The 22,112-nt window shown below is 37.5% G+C and overlaps 1 protein-coding gene across 2 annotated transcripts in view; it reads left to right on the top strand.

Moving 5' to 3' along the window:
* HIBADH (3-hydroxyisobutyrate dehydrogenase) overlaps positions 1–22,112 on the top strand; it is a 90,444-nt gene that overhangs the window by 10,586 nt on the left and 57,746 nt on the right. For both annotated transcript variants that reach the window (XM_075143503.1, XM_075143502.1), the window contains exons 2-4: positions 2,094–2,254; positions 6,789–6,898; positions 9,340–9,461. In XM_075143503.1, the coding sequence (XP_074999604.1) occupies positions 2,108–2,254; positions 6,789–6,898; positions 9,340–9,461 (379 nt within the window). In that variant the 5' untranslated portion in view covers positions 2,094–2,107. The remainder of the gene's footprint in view (positions 1–2,093; positions 2,255–6,788; positions 6,899–9,339; positions 9,462–22,112) is intronic.

Below are 22,112 nucleotides of genomic sequence, written 5' to 3' on the forward strand. Positions count from 1 at the left end.
CTTTTCTGCAGAGCTGCAACCTGTCTAGCCAATCCTCAGCCTGCAGTGACATCTTCTGCCCCAAGTACAGGACATTTGTCTTTGTTGAACTTCTTGAGGCCCATTTCTCCAGTCTTTCTGAATGGTAGCCCTGCCGTGCATTCCCCCCAGTTTGGTGTCATATGTGATCTTGCTGCGGGTGCTTATGTCCCATCATTACAGTCACTGATGAAATTTTTAAGCAGCAGCAGGCCCAGTATTGACCCATGAGGAGCATCACGCATAACTGACTGTTGCTAGTCTTTGAACGACTGATCACTGTTGTTTAAGCCCAACAGTCCAGACAATATTTCTTCCATCAAGCAGCCTTGCAGTCCAGTCAAGGCATACTTTCCCCGTTTGGCTACCAGGATACTAGGGGAGGCTGTTTTGAAAGCTTTACTGAGATCAAGGTAAATAAGATCCACTGGTATTAAGGGGTAGGGAAAGAAAGATGCAGAAAACCAGGACTTAAACTTCCACGAAGCTTCAGGCTAGCAAGAGGAGCAATTTTAGATTAGTGTAAGTGATGTACTGGGGAAGACCGCCTCATAGAAACTATGAGAAGAAAAGACTCCAAGATGATTACTATGGCTGATGATGGTGTTTTACGCTCTTTGTTGTTTCCTAGATTTGACATCTAGCACTTCTTAAAAAAGCAATATGCTCTTTTCCTGACTTATCTCAGTTTGCACTAAGCATTTTCCCAGTGCAATTTTCTTCTAAGTTGTGCTACTTCTCTGACTATGTAATTGCTACAGGCATCTGTGGAAACTGTCCCGGACCCAAGTTCTCTCAATGAACCTGATTTATTAAATGTGGCACTTCCAAAATAGTGCTGCAGATGAAAGAGCATGGCCATTGCTGGCTAAGAAGGAGCTTAAAGTCAGAAAGACTTTAAAATGATTAATCAAGTGTTACTGGCCTAGAGAGGATTCTTTGCTAAGCATTGAGACCTGTTAGAATCTAGATACAGCTTGGGCACATTTTCTGAATGTGCACTTCAGAGTTACAGTAGTTCCGTAGTTAATTAGCCTTGTTTCTGGCTACTTAGTTGCCACATGCCTTTGTATTTATTCTGCATAACTTTTTCCTTTGCCATAAAGGAGAAATTATTTTACGTAATCGGCAAAGAAATCTCGGCACTGCCAAATTGTGCTGCCCTTGGATTAGGAGTGTTTAGAGTGATGAGAGTGATTGGAGTAGATGGATGCCTGCAACACTACTTACTGTCCAGCATTTGATACTTGCTAACTATTTGTAAAAAGTAACTGACTGAAACTGTAGTGTTTTCTGTAGATTGTAGATTATGCTTTATAGTTCTGCCTTGGTAGTACAGCAAATAGATTACAGTGGGTTTTCCTGTAAAGACTTCATTGGTTTGTATTTATAATCTAGTTTGTTCTAGTTTTCAGTATTTGCTTTTAAACTATAGTGCAAGTGATTACATCGCTCAAAGAATTGGCAATGATTTATTATTGAGACTTTTACTTTTAGGTTAGTGGTTTGTATCTGGGTGCAGGATCAGGAGAGTCCAGTTATTATCCGTGAGGGGCTGCATGAAATAAAGTGGCAGCCTCAGTCCATTTCTAGAAAACAGGTGCTAAATCCCAGGGCTGCAACGAAAGTTGCAAATAAGGAGTCTGTAAAATAGATATAAAATTTGATTTTGCATTTCCAGTTTAGTATTTAGGCACATAACAAAACAGAGACAAGCCTGCATATTTTAAGTCTCTGTTTGAGCTCCTCTCAGACTGAAACTCAGACCTTAGCTTTCAGGGATGTTGCTCAAGTTTGATTATTAGTATACTTTTTGAAACGTTCACATTTTCCTAATTAAAATAATTTTCTTTGCTGTGTAAAAAATCACTCAGGAATGGTATTTGTGGCCCAATGTGAGCTATAATCTACGGTTTAAATTATGTGGAATAGGAATCACATTTCTGCCCTTTTTAAGTTTAACTATTTAAGTTGTCTAAATCAGTGCAAACAGATTACATGCTAGCTTTTGTTACATCATTGTTACGCATTACTCTAAAATACAAATATATTGATATTTATTGTTTTGAAATCAGTGTGTTCTAGGGCAATGGCTTCCAAAACCCCAGTTGGATTCATTGGGCTGGGTAACATGGGAAATCCTATGGCAAAAAACCTAGTAAAACATGGATATCCAGTTATTGCATATGATGTGTTCCCAGAAGCTTGCAAAGAATTTCAAGACTTGGGTGCTCAGGTATAGTAATAAACTTTCTTTACTCCAACAATAACTGTATGTATTGAATGGTTCTTGCATGCGATATTTTTTAAATAATCTGGTTTTTTCTTGGTTAAGATCACAACCGGAACTAAAACAGCTTAGTGAACACAATCTGAATCTGGGAGGTTTCGCTTGGAGCAAAGTCATGCGTCTACCCTAAGTCATTTTCATGCTGTTCGCCAGAATTGCTACCTTGTTGGACTTCTCTAGCTGTTTTTTTTTTCCCTTTTTATGAGAGTAGGTTGATGGCCTGTTCTTTCACCTCCTCCTTTCTCCTTCTTCCTCCTCCCCCAGGTCTAAGATGGCCAGTGGGCTGCTTTTCATCTGGTTCCTACTTTGACCTTTTCAGGTTAGATGACCCTAGTTAAAAATTCCTGCTGGCATAGCTGTAAGGGTTATAGGGACATATGAGCTTTCCTGCTGCTTCAAGGTGCAGTCCTCAGAGGCAGGGGAAAAATCTAATTATTTAAGTGCTTATTCTCTTGGGGGTGAGGAAGGTTATGGTGAGAGAAGAGGAAGGAATGAAAAGGAAAAAGGAGGGAAGGAAATTGATCACATTAAGGAGGTTTACCTTCCTGCCATATATCCCGCGAAATCTTGGCCCCGTTCCAGTCCGTGCTGTTGCTTTTGTTCATCCGTTAATACACCCAGAAACCCATTCAGTCTCTCAGACAGTTGGGACTGTCTTTTCTAAGTGTCTGAAATGTATTTGAATGTTTTTGACATACTTCAAAGCTACAGTAGTTTAGATAGTTGTGTTTGGATGGATAGGTGTATAGAACACTGAAACAAAAGAATATACTCAAGTAAGGAGAAACCAATGCAAAAATAATATTCTGATGACAGTGTAGAGAATAGGATGAAATTTTCCAGCAGTGGCAAGGAAATCGTAGGTAGATCTAGACAGAGGAATTGTATGACTTGATAGTCTAAGCTGTTGGCGCTAATTGCAGCTGTTTTAAATAACGAGGTAACATCAAGATTCCCAAAAGATAAAATGATAAAGTGCATCTGTTGATAATTAATTGCAGCTCCCCCTGAATAATTACAGAATCTTGGCCTTAAGTGGGAAAGTAAGCTTTTCAGCTTTTTTTCCTAGCTACTGTTTCTATTTTATTAAAGCAGCTGAGACTCTCAGGCAAGAACCAGACCTGTCTTGAGTAAGAGGCTGGGCAAATAGAAAGGAAGTCTGTTTTGAACAATTCGTTGTATTTTTAATTCATTTTCTGCAGTGGGATCTCTTTGCTGTGGCTGCCCATTTGGATAGTTTATTGCCATAGTAATAGAATCCTTGGCATCCACTGCAAGACTTAACATGTGATATTAAAGGTGAACTGTAATGCTTTTAAAAATACAGCCAAAACTATGTTTTAAGATTGTAAATCACTAAGAGAATACATGGGTAGGCTTAAATACAAATAAAACACACTTAAAGAATATATGTGAACATAACTTCCTCTTCTTGATCTATAGGTGTAAATCCTACCCCAACATTTTTTTCAGGACTTGGAAACTTGTGGGTCCAGGGGGCCTTGTAGAAACTACTGCAGAAGGAACATTGGGCTCTAAGGGCTGCTTCTCTTTGGTCTGGCTGGTAGGGTAAGACCATGAGGAGTCTTACAGAGGTGAAAAGATGCCCCCTAAGAGACAGTAAATGTTGTCAAATGTCCGTTGTTTAAAGTCAGTGCTACTACTAAGGTATATGGAGGATGAGGGTTGTTTGATCATAAGTCTGCATATTTTGTGACTCCACTTTCTTTAGCCCCTGAAGTAAAGAGCTGGGAGGTAGTATACGTCAGGAGGCAGCCACCTGCCTGGTGATGGTGAATAGTAAGGGAAAAACTGGCTGAGTAGGAGCATATAGAACCACTTGAGGTGAAACTTGGAGAAAGTTGCAAGGCTACAAACAAGGGAGAATACTGAGCAGTGCTGTGAGCAAGTAGGCTGCCTCCACACTTTACCATCTCTTTCCCCTTTCTCGTAGTTACCACTTTCTTTTTCACAGAGCAGAGTGCATATATGTCACACAGTTACTTTGCTTCAGTGTACATGTCTTTGAATCATATCTCAAATTTGGAAGTTTGAGAATGTTACTGAAGTCATCTGATGCATAAAGCAGCATAAAAATAGAGCTTTCTTCAGTGTATTCAGTGAGAATGACATTTCAGGCAAGCAGAATTATTAATTGACTTATCGTAAATATACAGAAAAAAACAGGGAAGCGTTTTGGAACAAATATGAGCAGATGCGCATATTGAAGGGCATAAACCAATGACCAGCGTGAAGAAAAGTCTCCCAAAGCTTGCTTGAACTGGCAAGTATCATAACATGTACGGAACTTGCTGGGCTGCTACTCTGAGCCAGTGTGGTCTATGTTAGTAATCAGCACTTAGTATTTGGTATATTTTGTAAAGTTACACACATTCTTAATGATTTCAAATGCTTAATGTTTCTTAATAGCATTCAAATCATTCAACTTTATTTCTGAGACAGGAAGTCCCAAATAAAAAAAAGTTTTGTATGCTGCTTGTTGAACCAGGTAGGTAGGTAGGTTTCCTCTGGGATTATTAATCATATTTGTTACAGTACCAAAAAGCCAAGAATGACAATTCCCACTTTAATTCCCACTTTTTTTGCTACTTACTTCCTCTCTTCTCCTCTAAGAATACACTGAGACTGAACCGAACCAGAGATACTCAGAACGAAAAACAAAGGTGTCATACTCCTATATAAAGAGCTAGGCTCTCTGGTCTCTGGGAAGCAAGTCATAAAATTAACTGAGCGGGTATAGAAGCTTTTCTGCTTATAATTGCCTCATTTATTCCTCCTAACCTTTGTTCTTTGGACTAGAGTATGTTTCCTTTTATAACTGTGCATTATACCAAATGTTTTGTGTAGTATTAACTTACTCTTTCAAAACAAAACCTGCATGTTTCTAAGTCCCATCTGTGCCAGTTTCTTTACTTTTTTTTTGAGAGCTTCGCTCAATGGATATATACAGTCCTCCCTTTTACTTATTTTACAACAATTAAAAAAACAGAAATCAAGAAGTTTATCATGTTGTGTCCCAGAAATCCTTCAAGATATTATTCAGCATTTCTTACAAATGTGTATATACCTCTCAGCTTTTTTTGATGCTGAGACCTTATAAAAGCATTGTATGTAAAAAGATAATATATTTACATAAGTGCCTTTAGTATCAAAACTAACAAAAATGATAACAAATGCTTGTAGTTAAAAATATATAAGGAATGGTGAAATGAGGTCATCAATTTGTTGATTTGTCTACATTATGGAAAGGAACCTATTTTTGAGGTAGCTGTTAAACTGCAATTTCTTTAACCCTAAAGCCATGCAATATGGAAATTCTAATTTATTCACACTGACTAATAACTGCATATAAAATTTTGCTTAAGACATTTCTTGAAGTTTAAAAACCCGAAGCATATGATATATCTAGCAGAATAGATCATTGTAATATTAAGGTTTCTCTTCATCATTCAGCAATAACTGGAAAATAAATACTACAAGCCCTATCTACAAACAAAGTCTGCTTTCTGCTCATCTTGCTTCCGGCTTGGAACCTAATTCCTTTCAGTAAAACTACCTGAATGAGTGAAATCAGATTTGATCCTCGTGGGCTAAAGATAAAAGAATAAGCTGTAGTTTTTTGTTGCTATTTTCCCTGAGCTATGAATGTATTAACAATGCATTTTTTAAAGAAATGAATTATTTAAAACTAGCATTGGACAAAAATGCCTTATGGGTAAAACTCTGTGTTCTTTGAGTTCATTGGCAAAACTCAGTACTTCAGCTGTCAGTATTTCACTTGCTGTGTGCGGATCTTAAATACCATACTGCCTGCCTCTGAGAATGAGTTGGGGACGGTAAGTTAGGTATGTTTATTTAACAACAAATAGCTAACAATGTATTTTGAAACTTACTCAGACATTTTTGGTGAAGTATGCTTGAGCTGATAATTTTCTTTTTTTGAAAATGTCAGCCATATTATTGTGAGAATCATCAGTTAGTTTATCTGATGATTTTTTAAGGGGAGGCTCACAGATGCATTAAGCCTTTTTTTCTTTTTTCCTCAGTCTTTCTCTCTTCCAATGCTGTATATAAGCCAAGGAAAAGAGTGAGATTTTTGTCATCCTTAGTGTTGTCCCTCCTTAAAAACATTGTAGAGCGATATTTTGTATAGATGCATGGTTTATAATGAATTGAAGATTCATGGATGGATTGATGGAATGCAAGCATCCCCATTGATGGATGTTCTGGAGGAACTCCGGTGACATGACATCCTTTTCAATTTTTTTTATTTTTCTGTTGCTGGATCCAATTAATTGACGTTTCCATTAGGAGGGCAGAGTTTGTCTTGTGTTCTAATTTTTTACCTAGCTTAGTTGTGATCAGTGACCTGCAAATACTAAAAACAAACTCAGCAAACATGGTTGACATTTCTTTTTCAGAAAATGTAAGCTTATATAACTTTTTTTTTCTTTAAAAGGTAACAGATTCCCCAGCAGATGTAGCAGAAAGAGCAGACAGAATTATTACCATGCTGCCTTCTAGTCCCAATGCGATAGAAGTTTACACAGGAGCAAATGGAATTCTAAAGTAAGAATTTGCCGTAGTCTGGAGAATTCCCACTCCTAATCAAGGCTGTGTTACACAGTTTGTCAAATGATCGCTGTTGCTGTAACTCTTGCTGTGCCTTCAGGGCACTTAACTTGATGTTCTCCTCTGTTTTGTCACTATTGATATTTCTAATTACATGAGTTCTCTTAAGCTATGCTTGCTTTTGGCTAAAGTCTTAATTTTATTTTCAGTAGAATCATAATTTATGTGAATTTGAGACAACTTAACTATTATCTACCTTTTCAGTTGCATGTTTCTTTTACTGTAATGTAATGGACCACAGACAAGTATAACTACAATATTTGCTGGCAACAATTATTTGCTCAAATACTTGTTTCTTTAACTTGAAATCCTATAACTGAAATGTTCTGAAGAGATGCCATTGTGTCTCATAATATTAAAGTGCATTAACATAGAATAGCTGACAAGGCATTATTGATTTCTACTCTTATTATCTGTTTATTACACAAGAAAATCTCTAAAGAGTCTGTTTAATCTGAAACAGTTTTTTCTAACTTTTGCAGAGGGATTTCCACTGAGCCAAAAATACATAGTTTGCAGAATTCTAATACTCAGAGTTTTTGGACTTGCCAAATTAAAAATAAATAGTGTTTAAAAGGCTCTTCTGGCGACATGTGCACTGCTTCTAGCAGGCTGACCAAGGCTACTGAATACCTTTGAGGATCATGTAGGATTTTACTGCTATCCAGGTTAATAATGTAGAGGAAGAAACATACAGCAGACAGAATTACAGTAGATGGTCTAAAACTGATGATTGTAGGCAATATTAAGGTGCAGTGATTAGAAAATGAAATAGAGGAGAGGGATTTTCTATTCTCCTTCCATAGAAAATAATAGTTGCTTCCTTCCCTTACTGTCCATAGTTTAATTCCCCACAAAGTAGGACTGAGCAGATCTAAGTATCCGTGGCTTAGACCCTTCAGGGAAGAAGGGTAATTGGATCAGTCCCACAAAGCTGGGTAAACAGCTGTGGGAGAATTGTATCCACGATGGCAGTGCTTTGAAGACCGATTGGCAGTACTTACTGATATAATACCGCCAGTTAATCATTTGAGTACCTAGATGTGGAAAATACTGCGGGGAACAGAGGATGTGGAAAGCAGTTCTGTGCTGCTGCGGTTTCTCAGCCTCCGTATTCAAAAGTGTAATTTGACAGTAGTGGTTAATTGTCACTCTGAGTGACCTGGTCCTTGGTGACTGGTTTGACTTTGATCATTTTCTGAAGCTTTTTAAGCTTTCCTGAAGAAAACATCGATGCTCTGGAGTGTTTAAGGGTTAACTTAGTCATCTTGCTTTGTTACCAAGGAGCCTGTGCCATTGCTCCTTGTTCTGAACATAAGGGGAGATGATGTAGTATTGATTCTGCCACACTGGCTTTCGTTTGCAAACTTAACTGCGGCAGCTGATCCCTTCTGTGAAAAAGGACAAGTTCTGTGTATGTGGCACTATTTGAGTCTGGAGCTACAGTGGGGTCCACAACTGTATGTATATATTGAGAGACTATTTCCCGCTATCTAGGTAATTCGATTCAGTGAAATTCACTGTACTGCCAACAGCACGCAAGGTGCAGGCTCTTCATCTGTCATGTGTAGCTTTAAATTACTCAGCTTTTTATGACTGAAAAATTATGTTGTTTGTTTTCCTGGTGTTTGCTGGTTCCAGTGGATATTAAATCACGGTGCAATTGAATGGAAAGAGGGATAAAAACATAATCTTTTTTTATTGTTGAGGGCATTAAAAAAATTTACTTAAATTGCATTTTTTTAAACACATATACAACTTCTTGTGTTCCACACTTTGGGATACAATTCTTCTGTCTAAATTCACTAGCTATCAGTGGGAAAACTTAACATTTTTCTCCATGCTTCGCTTTAAATCTGCAGTGGGCTTTTGTGGTGTTAGTTATGATCTTTATGTAGAATAAATTGTAGCAACGATTAAAAATGCAGTCAGGCTATTCTGATAAGAACTTAAGATATTGTATATATAACAATACAATTTTCTTTCTATAGATATGAAATTTTAGGCTGCATCAACATTTAGTTCAGTTGCTTAGAATGCATCTTAGATGATCTGTATATGACATACTCCTCAAACTTGCATGATGGCAGGTTTTCCTAGTGCACCCTTTTTGTGTAATTTTTTTATAATCATGTTTAGGAAGAACATCCTTTTTTCTGTTCAGGTTTTATTGTGTTTTGAGTCATTCAAAATTGTGCAGTATACATACTCAGGAGTATACATACTGAGCAGATCTTGCTCAATAGAGTTTAAAACTTTGTGTTTATTAGTGTACCAAAAAATGACTGTACATCTATCATGCTGAGGAAAGCCAGTGCCATGGTAATAGTTGCAGATATCTTGTGCAACAAATACTTAATAATTAATCTTTATTTTAGGAAAGTGAAGAAAGGCTCATTGCTAATAGATTCCAGTACTATAGACCCTGCAGTTTCAAAAGAATTAGCCAAAGCAGTTGAAAAAATGGGAGCTGTTTTCATGGATGCCCCAGTTTCTGGAGGTAAGTCTTCATTAACAGTTTACCTCATACTGGACGCGACTCTTTGTTTGCAATCTCAGCCACCAATTTGTACCCTTGTTGGTACACGTTGCTTTTCTTTGCTGTATGTACAGTATTCTTTTTTTTGTTCCATTGCATTAAAGAAATGTATGTTATTTTAGGAATATTTTTAGAGTATAGGAATATGCTTTTGTGTTAGATATGGAGAAACTGAGCTTTCACGTGATATAGTACGGTGGTCCTTTTAATTTAACTTCTTTCAGAAAGTTATATTTTTATGCAGGTAATCACATCTCTTCAGTCTCCATCTGTTTCTTTCTGTTAGGGAAAGACTGTTTGGTTACCATTAAGCAGTTCTGCTACTTTTTCATTAATTAAAAAGAATAGAAGGAAGGGGGGAAGAAAGGATTTCATTGTCAAGAAAAAACAGAGCTTTCCTCTGGTTTTATAACAGTTGAAGAATATGGATGGTATTTGTCTATTCTTGAAGTTGCTAACTATTGATCTCGTGAGTATTTAATCGCTTGTAAGAAATAATATAGAGCAGGGAAGTCTTTCATTTTGTGGACAGAGGAGAGCAGAAGCATAAAATTAAGGTTTTGAAAACAAAACCATAGCTGATTGTTACTATCATTGAATTCTTCTCCAAAACCCCTAGGATTGGAAGGTGAGAACAACCCATTTTTTACAATCCACTCTAAAAATTAATCTAAGTGGCATCATGAGAATTCTTTATTTTCCTGTCTTTAATGAGGTAATTCAGAGAGTTACACCTGAAAGAGAATAAAAATGCAAAGGGTAGAAGAGAATTTGGCCTTACAGAGTTTGGCAAAGGTATGATGCACAAGCTAGAAAGAGCATAGCCTGAATTTCAGATCATGAAGATGAGTGTGGGTGAGGAGGAAAAACTAACCATCTTTTTAATTTTCAACTGAAAACGAAGGCAGGATTTGGCTACACACTAAATGCCAAAATTTTCATCCAAATTCTACTGTGAACAGAAAGTAGAAAGACCTGGGTAGGCGATACTGAAGAATATAATGGGGAAGACAAGATTCTTGCTTCCCAGCCAAAGTATTAGTCCTTGTTTTAGAAGGTTAGGTAACTTGTCAGCCTGGGAATAAAAACCACAGAAAAAGAGTATGTTGTGGGTGGATTATATATCTACCTGATCCTTTTCTAAACACAGCATGGCCTTCTACTTACCAATTGGGCAATTCTGACTCTTTTATGTGGTTCTCTTCAATCCCTTTCCCCCAAATATGTTGTTTACCTGAGGGAATTATTTACCTTCTGGAAACCTCTGTAATTTGTTTTTACCCATAGGTTTTTGCTTTAAGGCTGACTACGCTATAACTACAAAGAAAGAAAAAAAAAAAAAGTCTGATTCCAGAACAATCCTAGCTGTTTTGGGGGTTTTGTTCCTTGAGAAAATGGTAATGCCGAGACTGGGTTAATATGATAACATGCAGTTGACTAGTCTGAACACAAATGGCTTTTTTGGTGTTAGTGGTTTATCTGAATACAAATTATTTGATGTTTAGTGTCAGTTACAGATTGAGTGATATTCTGAAGGAGGGGGAAAGAATTGATACTTAGCTTTCTAGTACATAATATGTTTGTGAATGCCAAGGAGCACTCTGTACCAATCGTGTTTAAGGTGGGCAGTTGCTAGAAATGTGGAGAAGTATGTTAGAAAAAGCTTTAATGTTATGCTTTGTTCTTTCCATGTTGCAAGACCTAAACATCCCAATACATTGGGGTATTTTTGTACGTCCTGACCTATCTGTTTACTAGCTGTTATTGGCAGACAATTCCACTTGTGATTTTAGGTATTTGGGTGTTGCCTGATGGATGTTAATGTTCATCTGCACTGTGAACAATTTATTTCACAAACTAAATAATATTTTGAAAATTGCTTGGTCTATAAACCTTACGGAGAAATAGTGAAAATTTTAATCCTGTCCTGACATTGCAAATGAAGTATCTTAAGGCCTCGCATTAGTGCCAGATTTTAGTGGCTTGTTTACAGCCTGAAAGATTCTTTCCCTTGCTCTTTCAGATGGGGCTGCGCACCCGTGTAGTAGTGCTGTCTTCTTCATATGATTGGCCTACAGCATTCACTTGCAGCTTACAGGACCCATTAAGTAGAAGTTGATGCACCAAGTTACTATAGTGTTATTTTGTATTAATTGACTTTGGAAAATACTTCTCATCCCAGTAGATGCATGTAGATTATGCTGCTAATGCTGTCTAGAGATAGCAATCGCTTTATCCTGGGATTAGGATCTCTTGCAGGTCCACATGAGAAAGTTGTGTCACAGCTCCCAGTGCTGCCCTGATTTGTGAGCTTTGTGAGAGTATGACAAATGAGGAAATGTCTTCAAAATCTGTGTTTATTTACTATATTTATTTTTAATTCTAGAGGAGTAAATGTATCTTTTTGCGAAGATTGGATTCTGCACCTTTCTATTTATAAAAGGCTTTTAAAGCACACATTATCACAGAAGTGTATTTAAAACTGACTTCTGTTGGCACTGAAGACACTACTGGCTGAGCAAGAGATCTAAATTTAGCCTTTAAGAATTGTGTCGAGTTTGTCCTCCCACTGATTTCACTGAAAGTATGATACAGACTCTCAGCTTGCCGTCCAGAGCAAACTTTACTAGTAGTTTCACTGATGCTGCTGTAACATTTCTCTCTTTTTGATTCAGTATACAAAATATGCATTGTCTAAAGTACAGTGGGTGAAATGTTTTTTTTTTATTTCTGATGTGATGCTTTCTTCATTGTAAGCATTGTTAGTGTTCAGGTATTACCTTTTCAACTTTTTTCCCTTCCACTGAGTCTTGAAATCACATCAGCTCCTCTTCTGCTCAAAATACGTTGTACTGCATTCTGCTGGAACTTCACAAAAAGATGTGACAGCTTGATTTGTTTTTCTGTTTTTGGAGTTACAGATAAACTGTTTCCGATTCTTTTGTAAGTATGGTTCTTTAGATCCGATAATGAAACTTAGGTAGATCTTTCCCCTCACTGTCTACTTTAGCCAAGATAGTCATCACTAAAGAAGTCAAACTGCTAATTGTTAATAAGAGCTGTCATGTAGAGAACTGTAGTCATGCTAAAATAGTAATAAACAGTGGAATAAAACATTTTTTTGTAGGAACCGTGGGCTGGAGCTGGTTAGAAAAGGTTGGAGTTTCTATTCCAGCTGTCATTTCAAACTGTTTCATCTTATAATACTACTACCGTACACTCCAGCTAACCATTGAGGGATGGAAAGAATATTAGTAGTAACACTGACAAATTGAGACTTCAGCTCTCTGGTAATGGAGTAAAATGTGAGTCCTTGAAGAGTGAATTGCAGGCTTATTCCCTGTATGGCCAAATCTGTACTTAACATGGAGCAAAGAAAAAGAATGTTTAGAAATACTGTGAAGATCTTTTCTTTGATATCCTTTCAAAGAGCAATATATTTCATGGTTCCAGCTTTAAAAAAAAAAGGACACCTTCTCAAAATTGGAAAAGTGAATGTATTTCAATGGCATGATCAGACTGATAGCAGAGATTAAATAGGCCAAACAGAATAACTAGTGAACATGTTTCTCTTACTTGAACATTGACGGTTTAGTGCAGTGTCTCTTCCAAGGGAAGCAGAGGAGAGGGCCTTGCAGAAGAGCTAAGACTGTCTGTGCACACTAATGCTTGCAAAGATGATTTGAAAGATGTTTTAAGACTAGACTAAATAATAAAAAATGAGTTGTTCAAACGTTGCATCTCTTAGCTTGTAAGTTCTATTGTAATAAGAAAGCATCATCAATATGTTTGACACAATAAAGCTGGTTAATAGACCTCTCTTCTGTTGGAGAGCATTCATAGAGCTACTTTTTAACTGGCTTTCCTAGGTTGTATCTGCTTTGTTTCTTTAGATTTGTGTATTTTTAGAGAAATGCAATCGTATGACTTTATGGGAGTGGAAGAGTTGATTGGCTGATTCAACATCTCTAATTTGAGAGATTATGTGCTTTTTAAATAAACAGAAGACATGAAATAAGGAATCTCTTGTATTCAGTGGCATAGAGGTTTTGTTTGGTTTTGGCTTTTTGGCCTGCTAATGCAGTGATTGGAATATCTGTTAGGATCCTTGAAACGCTGCCAAGACAAAGCCGGTTCATGAATTTAGAGCTAATAACCTGTCCCCCTCAAGGGCAGGTGTTCTTGTTGGTGAGGAAAAGATCTAAAGGCATATCAGCATTTGCTCATTGTTATTTCTGGATTTATGCTTCTATGCTTTATTTTTAAAGCCTAAATGCATGTATTCAGAATGGCCACAATGTTCTCTGTGCTTCTGGTACCGAGCATAGCATTTTCACCTCACTTCTGCTCTTCCCCAGTCACTCCGTGTCTTGCCTGATCTTTTCTTTCCTGACATGTTTCTTAATTTCTCTGCTTACATTTTTGCTGAATGCATCTGATCATATTAATTTTTTGCAAAGTTTGTGATCTAGGGATGGTAGTAGAAATTACGATGTACAACCTTAATGTTAAAGGTAGTATGAAACATGTTATTGCGTTATTCTGAAATTTAAATGAGGTAAAAGTACTGCAGGAAGTAACTGATAACAAAAAAGGGAAGGATTGGGTGAACTGATTTAAGGAAGCTGAAATGAGGACAAAGAAATACTTTGAAATCTGAGATGCTTAAAAAGATTCTGATTCCTAGTAACTTATGTTTTAAACTATTTAACAATAGTCATGTTTGTCAAAATAAAGCTAGTTTAATAGACCTCTTTAGTTGGAGAGAAGATGGAAAGGAATGAAGATCTTGAAAATGTTACACATTGGCAAAATGCTTATTTTGACACTGGGGAGGGAGGAAGTATAAACCCTGTGCAGAAATCATGATGTTGGCAGCAGCTGCTGTTGCAGAAGAACATTTACTGATGTGCTGACTTTGCAAGGGTATTTTTCTTCTGTGAGTCTGTTATGCTTTTTATTTTATTTTATGGAGAATGCAAAAGGTAGCAGAAGGCAAGGAAGAATAAACAGATTTGTTGAGAGTGTCATCTAAAAATGTTCACTGGGGTGGAGGCAATTGTTCCTACAATGACTAAAAGGCTGGAATGACTGATTTTATTAAAGTATAGTGTATATTTTGGCTATAAAACTGTGTGTAGTCTGGCCAACTAGTGACTGATGTGTAGGGAAACATATCTGTCTCCATTTATTCAAAGGTGTAAAGATGAGTTATTCAGGCTTGCCCAATGGGATATAACCACGAATAATAGGCTGGAAATTATTAAGGAAAGAAAAATGCATGCTGTGTCTACCAGGAAAAACTTCCTAACAACATTCTTCATACACTGTGGAATAATTTTCCAAAGGAGATGGTTAAAGCCAAATATCTCGACATGCTTTAAACTGTCCTGGGCAAAGTGCTAGGAACTATTCTGTAGGGAAAAATCTTTAACTGGCAGGAGGATGGCTACATGATCTAATAGGTCTTTTCCATCTCCAATGTCTACAATTCTGTTGTGTTCTCACACATGGTGTTCAAAAACAGTTAACGGAAAACTGTCCAGATGGAAGTTAAAAATCCCTGGGGCACTCTTTGAAAAAGAGTAGGGGATAACTGCAGAATGAGAGCCAACATTCCTTTTCTCAGTAAAACTGGTTCTAATATCCACGGCTGTATGTGAGCTGTTACCGCATTCCTAATAGCTGCTCTGTTTGCTTGTGGTTGCTTTAATGCTAATATCTGGCTCATCCTGTCAAGCGTTCCGAGATACAGAGAGGAAGAAAGATCTTCAAATTTCAGCCTGTCCTAAGTCCTAGGGAATGAAAATTAATTTCGTTTCACTTTTTAAATTTTGATTGCTTCTTCTAGAGAACTTTTAAAGTTAAGGAGTTGCAGGTGGTGTTTGGAAATGTTTCTGGAATGCAGTGATGACTTTGAAGCTTTCTACAAAGTTTGTTTTGGTTTTAAATGTTCGTAGGCTTCTTTTTCTCTCTTTTTGCTCTTTAAACGGAGCCTTTTGTTCAAAGTGTGTATTTTTCATTTAGTCAAAAAACCTAGCGCGACTCCTGTGCATGGGACAGTGGGGATGATGAGCACCAGACCTTAATAACCCCCTGACTCCTAATTCCGTACTATGCTAAATGTGGATGGCACACACGTCGGCACCAAGCCCAGCACCACAGCACACCAGAGCAGCAAGTACAAACTGGAAAGCACAGCACAGAGTAGAACTGGCAGTACACTGTGCCTGCACAGCAGCCTTCAGTGTGGGGACAGTCCCTGCCAGCTAGAAGCACTGGAGGTGCCACTGGAGAAAATGCAACTGATTCTGAATCTTAATGCGAAGCAGTTGTACTTGCAATTCAGTGTTGCCCTAAGCAGACTTTTTCAGTCTGTGTGCAACTCCTATTGTTTAAAAAAAAAAGTCCAGAGAAACCTGACTTACTTAAATGGATTGGGCCACTGAAGACTTAGAATTACACATTTTATTTTGTCTCTTATTCAGTAAGGGAGATCTGCAGATCTTACACCAGACACACAAGAAGAAACATTAACATCCTAAGTACCTGAACCAAAATCTTAGGACACAGTCATGCAAACTACTCTGTGTTGAAGAAGACTCCTTTGTAGGCCCATTAAACACTTAAACAATTTTAAAGGAGTGAAAAAAAAAAACCCAGGTAGAGGAAACTTTGCAGGCAGGGACAACTGCCCTTGTCTTGTAGTGCAGGCCCTTGAAGTCAATTGTTCGTTGATCTCCTAAATGGCTAAATCCAGGATCAATAGGAATGAAAGCTGATCTTCTATTGACCCCCATCTGGATGATGTAGTATTCTGGGTTACTTGTGTTTCATTTTTAAAGTCATGGTGATGAGTTGGTAAAGGATGGGATTTATGTGTGACGATATTATCTGACGATCCGGAGCCATTCTAAGTCACTGATTCGTTGCAGAAAGTTCTCTTGTAGTGGAGGGCATCTTTATGTTTTGACAAGTCTCTTAAGTTGTGCTGATAAAAAAGGGGAGAATGTTCTAGCAGAAGTACTCCCTCTGTGCTTTAAAAAATACCTGAAAATTACTCCATGTTTATAGTGCTTACTGTAGTATTGCCCATTGTGAGACAACTCAATAGGTTGAGCTTTTGTCCTTAGCAGGACTGCTCCTGCTTAATCCACAGAGAGCACATAGAAGTATCAAGATTTCCTAATTCTTCCTCCTCCAACCTCGTTTTTAAAAAATGTGATTTATAACGTTAAATAAATGTGTAAGGGAAACAGTATTGCCTTTTACTGTTGATAAGGATTTAGAATTCAGCTGTGAGCATACAAAACATGTAAATGTTCACCTTTCAGTTTGTCCAACAGTATTTAGTCCTGTTGGCTCACCGCTTCGATCTACTGAAATGGAAAGGACAGAGGAGAGTCATGCAGTTCCAGAGCTGAAGAAAGAGTTTTTAACTACAGTTGTCTTCATGCCAAGCACAACATAGGACCTGAAGTGAAAACAAAATTACTTACTGCACTGTATTTGACCTACAACTTTAACCCTTAAAACTTAGTTATTGTTTTCATTCCTGTAGTTTCACTGGGACACAGCACGTGGAATTTCCTAGACCTTAGACAGCTTTAACCTGTATCTTTTCATAAGAAGAGTTAAAGGGTGGCTTGACAGGAACAGAGTAACGTGTGGAAATGTCACCCTAATGTTGACCCTTCAGTTTCTGTTCCTGGTTCTGTAAGCAGTTGTATTTTAATTATTCTGTATTGTGGAAGAATGGTAAATTTGTCTGCAGTAATAATGGGGGGGGGGAAGTGTGAAACACTGTGTAACACTTTATTAAAACCTTTACGTATTTTAAATAAATCCACATAATGATTTGCTAGTATCCCTTTATGTTGTTTAACTGTTGGTAAACTACCAGATTTTTTTAATGTGTAGTTTAGGTCATTGGCAACAATACTAATCTGACATGTAATTATTAGCCATTTGCTTTATTTGATATGAGTTGCTGCAAACTGTATAAGATCCTAGTTACTCAGTAACTATATAGTTTAACCATATGCAGTCAGAAACAACACATTTTTGCTGTCATTTTGTTTTAAATCAGTATTTCCTTTGCTTTCTGAGAATGTATGGTGGGAACGTGTGGCTTGTGGCTCTTAGTATATTTGCCAGTGGGAGTACAGAGAAAGTCACATTGACTTTTAGCTCTGGCTGAGGAGCGTACTACTTGTGTTTCATTTGTGTTAGATTTCTTGGTTTTACTTAAAATCACGACTTTTCAGAATTCAATATCAAAGTAACTTGTAGATAATCTGTACAGGTATATGACTATACATAGCTCTTCAAACTTGGTTGATTTATGATGTCCAACATTGTTCTGGTTAAACTATTTCCCAGAATTGCTACAATTGCTAGTAGTCCGAAAGCAGTATTTGGGAGCAGCTAGATGCTTTTTGCCTTGAATAAGGCATTTTACGTCGAGTATGCTGGAAGAATAGAGATTTCCTCTCTTAAAAGTTGGAGGACAATTGGAGAAAGGAATTTTCAGTAGCATTATCAGCATTTGAAACATTGCTGTAATAGAGCTCTAGTTAGAGTAAACTAGGAGTCTGTATAGCTTTCGTATTTCTGGAGATACTCGTCTTAGAATTTATATTAGTGGGGAGTTGGGGGTGACGCTGGGGCAGCAGGAAGGTTTTACAGTGGAAGCGCTAAATGAGATGCTGATGTGAATTTGGCAAGCAAGAGAGTTTCCTGAGATGGAGCATCCTCGTAGCAGCCTGAATCCTGGCTGCCTCTGAGGGCTCCCACCCTGTCCAAGATGGAAGTTCCTGCAGAGAGCACTAATAGCATCCCTCACTACCTCAACGTATCGTGCTAAGGCGTGGGGCTTGACTGCTGTGAAACAATGCGATAAATGCCTCCCAGGGCCAGAATGAACATACCTGATCACCTAAATGCATCATTCCTGTGCTAGAACAAACTGGACTGTAGGAAGGCATTTCTATTAGTGGTGCAGCGACTAGCACACCTAATAAAGAAGAAGGTGATTAATCTGTTACTGTTTGGTCACTGGCACTTTTTCCCCGCTGTATTAGTATGCTTAGCAATTCTTAACACTAAATGTGACTATGGGCACTTATTTAGTGTGTTGTTTTCCTTAGTAGACAATTATACCAATCTTGAATGGAGCATTTTTTGGTAACTGGGTTAAAGAATTCTTAGAACATTGAAACAGTAGGCAGCAAAGCTTGTTAAGGAGTTTTTATTTTACAAGCCCTCAAGAATTCAGAATATGGCTTGCTTACTACTTTAAAAAGTCCAAATGTCCCTTATAGACTCCATTTCAGAGCCAGCATCAAATCTATGCTATACTTGTCTAAAAATCCAAACATGCACTCTTGGCCATTACTGTTTACTGAATCAGAACCCTACTGTTTCCACTTGCACTGTATCTAATTTATCGTAAGTAACCACAAAAACTAAAATTATTTATAAGTTGGCACCTAACAGCTCCACTATAGTTAAGGGTCTGTTGGCATTTCCATTATAAACCTTCTCTTTGAGAGGTTTATAACTTGGCAGTTTTACTTTTGCTTCAGGCTCAAATGTGCCATTTTCATCCAAGCACAAATTCTTCTACAGAATTTCATTTAAATCAGTTTGGCCATTATTTATTTTAGAATGTGTATGTTGGGGGGTGGAAGGGAACACACTATTTAATTTTGGTTTCAGAAGCTTTTTGGTCAGACTATATAATGAAAGAAAAATGGTGCTTTTTATTTTATTTTGTAGGTACTTAACCCTTCCTTGGATGTGTCAAAGTTACTAAAATCATGCTTTTTCAGGTTGCTCCCAATGCTCACGTGCCACACATCCACTCCCACCCACCCACCCATCTCGCCTGCCCCTACCCAATGACATGCTTTGAGGAAGCATCCCCTCGCTTCTGGCAGTGAAAGGTTTTTGGGAGGGTGGATGCAGTAACATACAGTGGATGTTCTGTTGAGAGGCCTCAAGCCAACCAGTCCAACTGAGGAAACAGATGGAGCTTAATTGGAAAAAGACAGGCCGAACGCAGTTGTCAGTCAAGTATAACCCTATGTGGTTAAGAGTGGCATTTCCTATGGCTCTGCCATTTCTTGTGGGATGTGTGTAAATTACTGCTTGGGTGCAGTAATCCTCGGAGTCTAAAAGTGGTGTGAGTTGCCGTTTTCCCTTGCTCCTGAATGCTGAACCACAGAGGAATTTCAACTCTTTTTTAGTCATAAATTCTTGCGATAGTACTGTATTATTATGCTAATTAAATTCTTGCCACATGAATGATACGTATCTATAATGTTTCACTACTAATCACAGTAACACAGTACAAGTGTTCTTTTACATCGTGGTTTAAGAATATGAAGAAGGGAAATTGTGTACAGAGAGGTAGAAATTTTTATTAGACCAAATAATACAGCTGAAAATAGAAAACAAGTTTCTGAGTCAGTTCTTTCATCACACTGTGCAAGAAGCAGTGAAGTACAATAGCTTTTTTTTTCCCCCCTTTGCTATTGAATTACTCACAAGAAAAAGCTACTCAATGGAAAACAAAGTGGAGAGAGGATACGTGGTTTGGCAGCTTCTTGTGTACTCATCATTTTGGGGTCTTGTTTTTTCAGGTAGTTCATGCAGATTACTGATTGGACAAACAAGTAATAAATCTACTTTGTTGTCTTCTGTTTTATTAACAAGAGGGAGAAGGGAAGCATGAGTATAATTAATTATGGCAGTAGATACCAACAGCTTATTGAACCATAGGGCATTAGATCCCATTGAAGCATTTGAAAGTCTTCTCCATCTTGCCTTTTTTTTCCCCTAATTCCATATGTTAATGAATTCATAGGTCAAATGTTCCAAATCTTGAATGTTTTAGAGACAACTCATTTTAAATTTCATCAGATTATTTTTAGTTTGTTGGCATTAACATTTAAAAGCACTGAAGGCTAAAACTTTAGTATATGTTAAAACCTGCTATTTTCAGCTTTGGGCTCTAGAAACAGAAGCTTACAGAAACAGCAAATGTTACAAGACACATGATTAGTTCATCACTATCAAAACTTAATTTTAATAACATTTTCACTGGTATCCCTTTATTGCTGAGGGTCCAGAAATTTAAACTATATGCAGTCATGGGAAAGAAAATCATTAGAAATACCTTTATAGAGCACATCTATAAAGCTCCAATTCAGCATAAAACACTTAAGCATCTACTTAAGTCCATCCATTTCAATGGGAATTTAGTGCAAGTTGAAGAGGTGTGTCCTCAGTGTCTGTTAAGTGTCTGTTAAGTGTCTGTGGGGTAATCTCTCTGTCTTACACTACTGAATTACTATCTTTGAAACTCAAGGTTTCAGAGCACTATGTAGAGCTGGCATCCTGGGCATGATTTGGCTGGACTTTTCATGCAGCTATAAGCTAATTGCTTTAATTATTTGGAAATATCCGTCATCCCGAACGAAACATAGAGGATTTATTATTTGGTGTCACCTAAGTTCAAGGATTTATTGTTTGCTATATTCAGCATCTAACCTTATTGATATATTATTTAAACCTTGTTGGAATATAACTTAGCACAATGACTTAGACTCCTTTCAGCCTTTCTTGGAAATGGGATAATATTGGGTTAGAATATTTTATGGTTATTTTCAAAGCAGTGTTTCCTGCAAACATGACCTTGAAGCAGAACTATGTATTTAGGCTTTGCAAGTTGTTACGTTTCATTATTACTCTATTTATGTGTCTTCAGCACAACAATGGCTGACTCACTTTAAATGCTGTCCCTCACTTCCTAACTCTCTAATTGAAGCAGAAATAATGTCCATTTTTCCTTTCTCTTCATCCACTCTAGAAGGTATATTGCTGTTTCTCATAAGGCCGCAGCTGGGAATGAGCATTCTTGAATCTCTGTCACTTTATTCCATAACCTGAGTATCCTCTACACTGGCTGATGAAATAAAACACATTTTCTAAATTCCAGTTGTTGCCCTGGATTTCCAATGACAAAATATACAGGATTTTGGGGGGAAAAGAGAACTGGACAAGGTTTATTAGCTGAAAGGTACTTGTCTGTAAGTACCTGGCGTAGACTGCGTTTGTGAAGGAGTGTTTCTTTTATTGGTGCGTGGCTTTAGTGTAAAGTTTTAACTGTTCCTAATGCTCATGTAGGTTGCTGAAACCACTGAACTTTGTCTGCAACTTTGCCAAGTGTTATTAGAATACATACCTGTACTGACAACTCTCACTAGGAAGGTGTCTACTGCTCTTGGTCACCTGCGTGTGTTGCTTCAAGTGGATCTGAACTTCCCGAGCTGAGGATGTGTTTTCGGAGGGCAATGCCTATCTAAGGGATACCTTAGAACTCTGGAGCTAATTTGTGCAGCCCATCGTTGCTTTGCCTCCCTAATCAGGTAGTTCCTATGAAAGCCAACAAATTTAATTGTCACTATGAATAAGTACTCACTTTGGTGAGATAGAACTCCATAGTTTTTATGTATTTAAATAAACTGCATGGAAATTAAGCTTAGAGAGGGGGAAAATTAAGCTGGAGAAGTCACAGTTCAGAATTTGTGAGTGTTGCACATAGGC

This window comes from Calonectris borealis, chromosome 2 (genome assembly GCF_964195595.1).
Source record: "Calonectris borealis chromosome 2, bCalBor7.hap1.2, whole genome shotgun sequence".
Lineage (NCBI taxonomy): Eukaryota > Metazoa > Chordata > Aves > Procellariiformes > Procellariidae > Calonectris > Calonectris borealis.